The sequence below is a fragment of the Aquarana catesbeiana genome, linkage group LG04 (genome assembly GCF_042186555.1).
Source record: "Aquarana catesbeiana isolate 2022-GZ linkage group LG04, ASM4218655v1, whole genome shotgun sequence".
NCBI classification, from domain to species: Eukaryota; Metazoa; Chordata; class Amphibia; order Anura; family Ranidae; genus Aquarana; species Aquarana catesbeiana.
This window is the reverse complement of record NC_133327.1, coordinates 324328924-324341079: the sequence shown is the minus strand read 5'-3', so window position 1 is coordinate 324341079 and position 12156 is coordinate 324328924. Positions and strand designations below refer to the sequence as shown.

At 41.3% G+C, this 12156-nt stretch overlaps 1 protein-coding gene across 2 annotated transcripts in view; it reads left to right on the top strand.

Moving 5' to 3' along the window:
- UBE3D (ubiquitin protein ligase E3D) overlaps window positions 1–12156 on the top strand; it is a 341867-nt gene that overhangs the window by 180740 nt on the left and 148971 nt on the right. For both annotated transcript variants that reach the window (XM_073626864.1, XM_073626863.1), the window contains exons 6-7: window positions 7203–7272; window positions 8844–8952. In XM_073626864.1, coding sequence (XP_073482965.1) covers window positions 7203–7272; window positions 8844–8952 — 179 coding nt within the window. The remainder of the gene's footprint in view (window positions 1–7202; window positions 7273–8843; window positions 8953–12156) is intronic.

The following is a 12156-nucleotide window of genomic DNA, read 5'->3' as shown; positions in this document are numbered from 1 at the left end:
ACCCACCAAGAGCCAGTTTTTGACAGTTCCTCTTTTAATAGCTCTGTCTTCTCCCACCATCGTCTCTTCCCGCCGCCGTCTCTCCCAGTGTCTTCTCCTCCCACTACCGTATTTCCTGATGCCTTCTTTCCCGCCATCGTCTTCTTCCTCACCGCCGGTTACCCGCTAAAAAAGTTAAAAAGCTGCTGTTCTTCTGTTGCCATCTTCCTCCGTTGTGTTGTCCGCTGTCTGGCATCTGTTATATAGCATCATGAAGGCCAAGGAACACACCAGACAGGTCAGGGATAAAGTTGTGGAGAAGTTTAAAGCAGGGTTAGGTTATAAAAAATATCCCAAGCTGTGAACATCTCATGGAGCACTGTTCAATCCATCATCTGAAAATGGAAAGAGTATGACCTAACCGCAAACCTCCCAAGACATGGCCATCCACCTAAACGGACGGACCGGGCAAAGGGAGCATTAATCAGAGAAGCAGCCAAGAAACCCATGGTAACTCTGGAGGAGCTTCAGAGATCCACAGCTCTGGTGGGAGAATCTGTCCAGAGGACAACTATTAGTCATGCACTCCACAAATCTGGCCTTTTTATGGAAGAGTGGCAAGAAGAAAGCTATTGTTGAAAGAAAGCTATAAGAGGTCCTGTTTGCAGTTTGTGAGAAGCCATGTGAGGGACACTGCAAGCATGTTAAAGTCTGCAAAACACTTAAGATTGGAACAATGGTTCACCTTCCAGCAGGACAAAGACCCTAAACATACAGCCAGAGCTACAATGGAATGGTTTAGATCAAAGCATATTCATGTATTAGAATGGTCCAGTCAAAGTCCAGACCTAAATCCAATTGAGAATCTGTGGCAAGACTTCAAAATTGCTGTTCACAGATGTCCTTTCTCCAATCTGACAGAGCTTGAGCTATTTAACAAAGAAGAATGGGCAAACATTTCACTCTCTAGATGTGCAAAGCTGGTAGAGACATACCCTTTAATGCTTGCAGTTGTAATTGCAACAAAAGGTGGTTCTACAAAGTATTGACTCAGGGAGGCTGAATACAAATGCACGCCACACTTTTTTAGATACTTATATATTAAAAAAAAATTGAGAACCATTTATCATTTTCCTCCCACTTCACAATTATGTGCAACTTTGTGTTGGTCTATCACATAAAATCTAATACAATACATTTACGCTTTTGGTTGTAACATGGAAAATGTGGAAAATTGTGAGAGGTATAAATACTTTTTCAAGGCGCTATATTGTAAGTGGAGGCATTAAAACACTTTCTTTATAGTAACCAAACATTTTGGTTATTGGGTATGCGCCTGCGCCAGACTGCTCTGTAAAGGCAAACCTTTGTATGCAATTTAGGGAAATGTTACTACAGTATAGTAGGACAGTACCTATGCTATAAACTAGCAATTATGGCAAAACAATGACAGGATGACATCATTTACATTTTTCTGTGTACTAGTCCTAAAGTGAGTTGTTTTTTTTTCCTTCACTTTGGATGTGTAAAAAAAATTGCGATCTGAGAATTCGAATGGTGAGGTTGTTCCATACTTAAAGATACCCTGCTGTAAGAGAAAAAAAATCCAAATAGCAGGATATAACATTAAATTTCCCTCTAGTGTTTCTATAGCAATTAATAGTCAAATATAAAAGAGATGTATCTCTGCGCTGTGGTGGGGCGGCAGCTGACATGGATAAGTAATATACCAAACTTAGAAATAATCTTAAGAAAAATGTGTAGCGCCAAAAGTAAATGAGCAACAATGAGATGAGAATACTGTGTTATAAATGGACAGCGCATTGAAATAAAATAGACAAGGTTGTGTGTATCTGCATAAAAAGGCCACATCCCTAGTATGGATAGAGAAAGAAATCTCCTCTCAGAAAAATTGTGACTTTAGGCTCAAGGAATGTGCAAAGGTCTGGAATAATAGTATTAAATATATTGTATTTATTAGTATCAAAAAAGTATTTAAAAGAAATTAACAGTATAAAATATACATACAAAAGACATGAAAAATGTGGTTTGTGACCACAAGGCAAAAAACCAACTAAATGTGAGTACAAATGTATGTATGTAAACCAATCTCCAACGCGTTTCAGAGTCCTTAAAGATCTTTCTTTTGGAAAGGTTTTAACAATCGTAGTACATATGTTCTTTAAAACAAAACATACATTAGAGCATTCATTATCATTCACATATGTATGACATGGTCTGGGTGGGACAAAGATAAGGGTACTTAAAATGCCTTGATAAAAATTGTCAACACACAGCCAGCAATGGGATAAAAACAGTGGAAGTCAGTCAATGAAAGGTGGTGAGTATGTGAAGCAAAGGAAAAAGACAGAAAGGCCTTCCCAGCCTTCAGGGTGAATCAAGGGGGGTGCGCTGGGATCACCTGTCATGGACGAAGAGGGAAAGGGGCATAATCTCATAAATAAGATGCTATATGAATCTAAAAGAGTAATGCAAAAACACATAGTAAATGGTAAGTAAAATTACCTTTCTTTATCGTACATCACGGTACACAGAGCACCATAATAATAACTATATTGTTATAGGCCACCTTTAGGTGAATGGACACTGGTATAACCAAAAAGGAAACCGGAAGTCCCCCTCCCTATATAACCCCTCCCATACAGGGAGTTCCTCAGTTTTTTCGCCAGTGTCTAAGGTGTTGGTCACGGTTAATGAAGTGCTAAGAGAGCTCCGCTAAACAATCCCTGACGGGATTAAGGAGCTGTGCAAACGGATCCATCTAAAGTGCTTGAAAGCCAAATGGATGGTACCCGGGCCTCATGGAAGAAGAAACAAGGTTTGTGCCTGTAATTCTTCTCTTCTGGGAGCTGGACCCTGGGACCCGGCACCTTGGTCATGTTGATACAACAAGAGCCTTTTCCGGCAGGGTGCTGTACAGGTCCATGGAGTGGACCCGTAAAAGGGGACCCGGTCCTTGAAAGTCTGGCATGACCCGGCCGGCCGTGAAGGCTGGATGTGTCTGTGATAATTTCCAGCAGTCCTGCGGCGGGATCAGGTAAGTCAGAAAGATTACAAGGAATGTATATTTTTATATTCACTTGGTCTTTCTGGTGTGAGTTTGCGATGCCTTCCCTGTGTTTAGCCACTAGAGGGTGTAAAGTTACATACCTGGCTCCAACTTTCTGTGCTTCCCCTGTGTGCTCAAGTGTCAGCAAAGGGCTTATGTGGCAGCATTGCTATTTTCTCCTGCTCTGTCAGCCATCAAAGGGGTTTTGCTTCGACCCCCTGCTGAGACCCGACGCCCCCCCTCCCCCGGCATGGAGCGCGGGAAAGGGACTTTTGAAAAAAAAGGGGGGCTGCATTCCGGAACACGGGGGCGTGGTTTAGACGCCGCCGGTGTGCACATGGAGCGGCGTGCATGTGAGACGCGGCACAGGCGCAGGGCTCACTGCTTAAAGGCTTTACACTTTAGAATTATCTGGTTGGCTGAGGAAGGGACACGGAGCACACAAGGGCATGTAAGCTTATGGGTGTGTGGATACAGGCATTTCCAAGGGGCACGTTTACTTAGCATCAAGTCTGAGCATTTATAGCAGCATATTTGTAATTGGTAGACTAAAGCTCAGCAGTAGATGCATTTTGTTTAGTACCTCTGCTTTTTTTTGTGTGCTTGGGACTATGTCTGCCTGTAGGAGGGGTAATTCATCAGAGGGGAGTGCAAAGTCGCTGTGGTCAGAACCTGAGGCTCCTAGTCACATGCCCGCAGAGCATGGGGCTGGGGAGCAGTTCTAGAAGAGACCACTGTTCAGGGGAAGTCTGAGTCCAAGAAGACCTTGCCCATAAATATCCTAGAGATTCGGGCAGTACGTCTGGCTTTAATATCCTGGACATCCAGGTTGCAGAATGCTCCTGTCAGGATACAATCCGACAATGACACAGCAGTGGCCTATATCAATCACCAAGGGGGCACCAGAAGCCACGCAGCCCAAAGGGAGGTGGACCATATTCTGTCTTGGGCAGAGAAACATGTTCCTTGCCCATCTGCAGTTTACATTCCTGGAGTGGAAAACTGGCAGGCAGATTTTCTGAGCTGTCAGCAGTTGTTGCCGGGAGAATGGTCTCTACATCCTGATGTCTTTTTGGCCATATGCTAATTAAGGGGATACGCCGGACATAGATCTACTGGCATCCAGGTTCAACAAGAAGTTGGATAACTTTGTGGCGAGAACAAGGGATCCTCTTGCACTCGAAGTAGATACGCTAGTGACCCCGTGGAATCAGTTTTCACTGATTTATGCATTTCCTCCAGTTCAGCTGCTACCCTGGCTGCTTCACAGGATCAGGGAAGAAGGGAAGTCGGTAATCCTAGTGGCCCCCGGCATGACCCAGAAGACCCTGGTATGCAGGGATTGTGAGAATGGCAGTAGGGGAGTCTTTGACTCTTCCACCATTTCTTCTGCCAGAAGAGTATCAGAATTAACGGCCCTTTCTTGTAAAGAGCCATATCTAATAATGCACAAGGATAGAGTTGTGTTACACCCTCATCCTAGCTTTCTACCGAAGGTGGTTTCAGGTTTTCATCTAAACCAAGATATTGTTCTGCCTTCCTTTTTTCCAGATCCCTGTTCTACAGAAGAAAGGTCACTACATTCTTTGGATGTAGTGAGAGCAGTCAAAGCCTATCTGGAAGCGACTTCTCAGGTTCGCAAAACGGATGTTTTTTTTGTATTGCCAGAAGGTCCTAATAGAGGACAGGCAGCGTTGAAATCTACCATTGCTAAATGGATTCGACAAGTAATTGTTCAAGCTTATGGTTTGAAGCAGAAAGTTCCGCCTTTTCAGATCAAGGTGCACTCCACTAGGGCTATTAGTGCTTCGTGGGCAGTGCATCACCAGGCCTCCATGGCTCAAATCTGCAAGACCGCAACCTGGTTGTCAGTCCATACATTCACCAAATTTTATTAGGTGGATGTGAGAAGGCATGAGCATATTGCCTTTGGGCGTAGTGTGCTGCAGGCAGCAGTACAAGGTCCTCAGGTCTGATTGCACCCTACTTTGTGTGGTTCCCCTCCCTCAGATAGCGTTGCTCTGGGACATCCCATCAGTAATTACTGAGACTCTGTGTCCCGTGATGTACGAGAAAGAAAATAGGATTTCTATAACAGCTTACCTGTAAAATCCTTTTCTTTTGAGGTACATCACGGGACACAGAGGTCCCTCCCCTCTTCTAATACACTTATATTGCTTTGCTACAAAACTGAGGTACTCCCAGTAAGGGGGGGGGGGGGGATTATATAGGGGGTTGAACTTCCTGTCTAGGGTGTGCCAGTGTCCAATCACCTAGTGATACCCTATATAACCCATCAGTAATTACTGAGACTCTGTGTCCCGTGATGTAACTCAAAAGAAAAGGATTTTACAGGTAAGCTGTTATAAAAATCCTATTATTAAAGATGAAAAAACCCTCAGCCTAAGGGATAGCCTTTAGATCTTTTAAAGAGATCCTTATAGAACATCAATCCTATATAGCCTTGCTCAAAGCATATTCAGTGGAGTAGAAAAGCCTGAGCAGTATGCAGTATAATTGCAGGATAGTCATGTACTGGTGTTTCTCCGGATCCAACTAAATAAAAAATGAAATACAAAGTACTATAATATAATAAGAAAGAAAGAGAGATGATATTCATCTAACTTGTTATCCAATATTTAAAAAATTTAAATCTATTCCACTAAGTAAATGCATACCTGCTAAGATGATCCTCACAGCTTATCACGCTTGCACATCTAAGACCAGACTACTCCCTGAGCTGAAGGGGTTGTCTATATATAGTTAAGTCACCTGTGTAATTAACCAATCCACCACCTGTGGGAGGGGAGGAGAGGGTCTGCCCATCAAAGCCTCTACGTTCAGGGTGTCAGCCCACGCTATAAATGGTAGATCCCCCAGAAACGGTGCACAGAGTGACCCCGCAGCGCCCGGCAGAAAAGGGTGTGGTGTGCGGGGTAACGCCATGCTTTCGGAACCTACCGGCGCACAAGCGCCGTAAAACCCAGTGGGAACGGTCATCACCATCGCAGCGGCGACAGGGAGCCAGGTGGAAAAAAAGCATCCAAAGGATCACGGTTAATGAAGGGTATCTCTCAATCCTGAAGTGAACAGCGTAAATAAGGCCAATGCGATGCATAAGGAAGGGACACCTTGAGTAAATAAAAAAAAAAAAAATATATCAAAAATAAACATTTTTGATATTTCCTCTACATTGCGTGTTGCCTTTCAATGAGCTCCATCTTTTCTTGGTCCCCACCTTGTCTGGGACAACTTTTGATTGTGCTGCACTGCAACTAATGTCTTCAGCCCATAAAAATAGACACATTTTTAGGATAAAATATATTTTTTTTTGTGGTTTAGAGTTTGACAAAACTACATCGATCCATAAGTTTCGCAGCAAAAGCTTACTGCATTCGTGCCATGTCTGTCCATTTGTAAGAAGTACTGTTAGTACAGTAAGCAGTGGTGTTGCTGTAATTTTGGTTACAACTTTTTTTTTTAAACAGAATATTTCTCTTTTAGGTATTTCTGGAAATGTTAAAGTGTTAACCCACAACAGTAAAATCAGTCTGTATATGCAGTAAAGCATACTTGTTATACTCACTGTGGAATTTAGGGGATTAATACTCCGCATTGTGTAAAACAGCTGTTTGATCCATTCTTCTCTGATCCTCCCCTTTTTCCACAGTTTCCAATCCATCTGCTGATATTACAGAGCCTTTGGAGTCACTCTGCACATGCTCAGTTTGGTGTGTAGTGCTTGTAAGATGTAGTGAATGCGGGGTTCTGGGTTTAGTAACACTTTTTAAGTAGTGGAATAGCAGACTATATAACTAATATGGTCTCCAGTATTGCCCAATCTATAGTGTTTTTTTTTAGGTAGCAATTACATTTCAGAAAATATACTTTTTTTTTTCTCAAATGAGACCCATCCAATGTCAGTGTCATCATATTGCAGTATTACTGAAGATAAGAAGATAAAACCACAATCCTCATTTATTCAATTTTAACCCACTGGTCTTTTTAGTAGGTAGAATATGACAAATACACTGTTAATAACTTTCAGTGCTACCTTGTTTCTATGTGTTCTCCATTTCATATTATTTAGTATGTTATTGTTAGTATGCTCATATATTAAGTTATGTATTAATTTTGTATTTTATCATTTTAGACACTATCCGGTACTATATCACTGAAATAATGATTCGACCATCGTGTCATGCATACACCATGATTTCAAGGTAAATTTATGCTATAACATAATACACTTAATAATCCATAATTCTGTGTTTATTTTATTTATTTATATTTTGGTATAATATACTCAATAACCCATAATTATGTGTTTATTTTAATTATGTATTGTTAATTTTTTTTATAAATATATTTCTTATGTTTTTTTTTTTTTTTTTAAATACTTGCTTACCAACATTTGTAATTTGTAATGCTTACAATATTTGTAATCATCTGTAATTAGACAGAAGAGTGCAGTCTTGAGTGTGGAGTAATATGTTGACAATGCTAAAATTGGCATCTTAAATAATTATGTTTCATTATACTAGTATATTTAAAACCATTTAAATATTTTTATTTTCTGTTGGCTTAATTTAGGCCACTGGATTCTAATTAAAAAAATGTGGTATTGAGGCAAGATTACAGTGAAATTCTTTTGATTATTTTTTTTTTCAGTGGTTAATTACAGGAATATTCCAATCAACTATAGACTTTTATCACAAATGGCTTTTTTTTTTTTTTTTTTTGCTGAGCATGTTTGTCTTCCTACTTTTTTCCCTTTGTATTGCTTGTGTCTTAGCTGGCACATTTGACTGTGACTGGAAGAATGGGTTGTGAGATAACAAAGGCAAATGTAGTATGGTCTGTGCCACACCATTTGAGAGGCTGTAGGAGGATTTTTGCAAATGACCAAAGCAAAGTGATTTTAGAAACATACATGTGGATTATGAAAAATGGGTTAAACTGCAGTCTTCCTTTAATTGGTTTTGCAAGGGCGAAAATTGTACAAAAAATATAAGGAAATAATGAGTTTATTGTAGAAATTACTTGGGTGTCATTTATTTATTTTACACCAAGAAAACTTTTTGTGGTATAGTTTTAAAACAATAAATATGACATTCACCAAACTTTGCCTAGTGATGAATAATTACTGTCATTTACAACACATGAACCTGGAATTTTTAGTGAATGTTTGTTTAATGTCAGATTCGCTGTTTTATAACTTTCCCCTGTTTTATAACTTTTTAAAAGAATACTGTGAAAACAAGCATTTCCTTCAATCAGGATTTTTTTTTTCTGTAATGTGTTGTAAGTCACATTTGTTTTTGACACTGAAATACTGTGCCCAGGACATAAGAATTCCCTGTGTTTTAAAAATCAAAAATGATATAGGACATGGTCCACTTCATTATCTGGTAACTATTCCACACGTGTTCTCTTTCCATTTAAAAGAATACTGTGAAAACAAGCATTTCCTTCAATCAGGATTTTTTTTTTCTGTAATGTGTTGTAAGTTACATTTGTTTTTGACACTGAAATACTGTGCCCAGGACATAAGAATTCCCTGTGTTTTAAAAATCAAAAATGATATAGGACATGGTCCACTTCATTATCTGGTAACTATCTCTGACCAGAGGCTCTTCTATTTTATTCAGTGGGGTGCTGACAGCACATAAAGGAAAATGGATAATGTGGAGGTTCTGTTTTGTCCTAATGACCAGTTACCATTAGCTGCCTAGCTTTTCAATGATAGTTAATATGGACACATGCTGTGAAGACTGATCTTTATTTTCTACAGGAACCAGTTTGTGGAGAGTATGATTGTCCAGATTCTCCTGAAATTCTCATCCTCCAGAAGCACTTACAGGTTTTGTGTTCAAGGACAAAATGGCAAACTTTTCCTGCTGGTAAGACACTGGTAATTACAGTCATCTTCATTTTAAGTGTTGTTTTACATAACAAAGATGTCACAGATTTAATGTATGCTTTATTTTGTACAGCGTTTCTCAAATAATTATATGCAGACGTATCTATTAATCTATCTGAAGCGAACATTTATTTTTTGTTTGGTTAGTTAAGAAAAATGGCAAATTTTTTTTTTTTTTTTTGCCGTCTCCACTGTGGAAGAAGTGAAGAGAAATCTCTCCAAAGTGCGGGCCAAAAGACAGTTGTCACCGAAACAGGTGTTACTTTATGAAGCTTTTTCCTCTGTTCCAGTGACAGCTGTAAAATTTTGGTACAATCCTCTGGGTATTCATCTTGACCTCATCAGGGAGCCCTGACAATGTCACAAACTGCATTATCCATTTCTGCTCCAACATCGGTTTGTGAGTTTCCTGTATCAGCAATCTCTCACTTGCATACTTAGACTGCATAATAAGCACAAGAGCATCAATCCTGCAGGCCATGTCTGCTTAAAATCCACTAATGGTGCCGAAGGTACCTTTTTAAGGGACCTAACAACGATAGCCCAGACCACTGTCCACTATCACAGCACTCCTCAGAGTCTTCCTTTGCTCCCTCAGTAGTGCCATCCTCTGTCTTATCTAGGGGAGAATTCCCTGCTACTATGTGAATTTATGGGTAACATTTCAGCCATATTAGCTGGGTTAGAATTCACAGGCTGCAAGCATGCTTCCACACCCTCTTCATCAGAGTCAATCTCTGATTTCCTTGTGACTGCGCTACTTCTGCACAGTCAGCTGAGGACAAAGAGGATTGTACCCCATTCTTATTATAGGAATTGATACAAGGGAGTCTCAATCTGCAGACAAATCTCATAAACGTAAATCAGTATTCAACCCAAAAATGTATTAAATTGAATTGCAACAGTTCTTAGATGTGGTCGCTGCATTAGTTTTAATTGCTTTCCTTCATTTTGAAGACCTCCTGGCCTTTGTGAACAGCAAGGATGCCTACTTGCATGTCCACATCTTCAAGGTGCATCAATGCTACCTGCGTTTTGCAGTGGGCACACACCAATACAAATTTGTTTCCATTGATCTGTCCACTACACCTCAGGTCTTCACCAAGGCATTTGCTCCTGCTCATTCTTTTCTTCGCCCTCAGTGCATTCCCATTGTGAGATACCTAGAAAACCACCTTCTGATGTAACAGTCAGCACAGGTTCAATCAGCCAATGTCTGACATATTTTACAGACCCTACAGCGGTTCAGTTGCATCCCAAATCCTGGGTCTTCTAAGGTGATTGACAATGTTATTGCCCTGCTTTGCTCTCAGGACATCCCCATAGCAAATACATTCTAGACAACCTAGAACAGTGAGCACAAACTCTATCAGTCAATGTCCAACAGACTGTCCAGACCCTACAAAGATTAAGCTGGATCTTACATTTCCAGAAGTCTGTGCGGGGAACCCTTCTCATCATTTGGAGTATCTGGGCCTGGATATCGCACTCTCCCAGGTTTTCTTTTAAGAGGGAAAGTTACACACTCTTTGCTCCCACTTTCAGACTTTACAATCCATGAGACCACCATTCCTCTGCTTTTGAATGAAAGTTCTGGGCTTAATGGTGGCCTCTTTTGAAGCAGTTTCTTGTGCCCATTTTAACTCTAGATTGCTGCAGCTTAATATTCTGGCAGTGTGGGCCAAGCAGGCTCAGCCTTTGGGTAGTGAAATCTAACCAAGAAGACCAGACTTGCCCTGGCCTAGTGGATTATGGGCCCACCTTTGGAGTCAGGGAACTCCTTCTTCACTTTAGTCTGGAAGGATCTCACGAGGAATGTCAGCCTGTAGGCCTGGAGGGGAGTCCTGGATACTCTGCAAGGTAAGAAGCTTGTCTCCCATTCAATGTTCTGAAATTCAAAGCAATTGTATTACCACTTTAACACTAAACCTCTTATCTACAAATTCATCTGCCCAGGGTTGAAGCGGTGTTAAACCCAAAAACAAAAATGTATTAAAGAGTTTTTAACCCTAAAAAAAATGGATCCTGTTCCTTTAAAGCATGTTATACAGCCCAGTGCTTGTGCTGTGTAATTTGGCCATTTGTATTACCCAAAATACCCGGTTTATCCTGCCTGATTCTGCCCTCCCCCCTGTAAACTGACCACAGTTTATGATGGCTGCTGAGCCCTGACCCTGTGGTCAGTTTGCGTGCCTCTGTCATCCACTGTCTCTCCTTTCTCCCCGATCCCCCTCCTCCCTGCCTGTCAGCTTCGATCTGCTGCACGATCCTCCCCTCCTGCTGCTAAAATAAGTGTCATGTCCCTACCCTACAATCCACTCTATTAGATAGCAACATGTGCCCCACTGTATGTCCATTATGTAAAAAAAGCATTTTTCTACCTTCTTTCACAGCTCCTCCAGGCGCTCACATGACTCCTCCCCTCCTCCCGACTGACGTCAATGGGAGTTCTCGACCCCCTCCCACTGTAGCTATCAGACTGGGAGAGGAGAGAGGCGAGGAGTCACGTGAGCACTGGGAGACGCTCTGATATAAGGTAGAAATCAGCTTTATTTTTTTTTTTTTTATAAAGGACATACAATGGGGCACATGTTATCTAACAGAGTGGATTGTAGGGACATGATAAGTGGCTTTACAACCACTTTAAAGTGTTCGCTAGAATCCAGCTTCAATTTATTAGTCAAGTCTATCTAAATTTTACACTACACTCTCCTCAGACTGACAATGCTGCTCTCCAAAGGTGTCTGCTTTACTACTTCATCCAGAATTCTGACACCCTTAACCACTTGGCGACTGCCGCATGCCGATATATGTCGGCACAATGGCAGCGGTGGGCAAATGGGCGTACCTGTACGACCCCTTTAATTGGCGGGGAATGCAGGGTGACTGTGCCCGTGGAACTGACGGACTCGATGTCTGCCGGTCTCTCCTGGCAATAGTATCATGGAGTGGCAAAACGGGGAAGTGCCTATGTAAACAAGGCATTTTCCCGTTCTGCCTTGTGACATGACAGAGTTCACTGCTCCCTGTCATTGGGAGCAGTGAGTGCTGTCATGTGAGTTGAACCCATCCCTCCCACAGTTAGAATCACTCCCTAGGACACACTTAACCCCTTGCACCCCCCCTAGTGGTTAACCCCTTCCCTGCAAGTGTAATTTACACAGTAATCAGTGCATTTTTATAG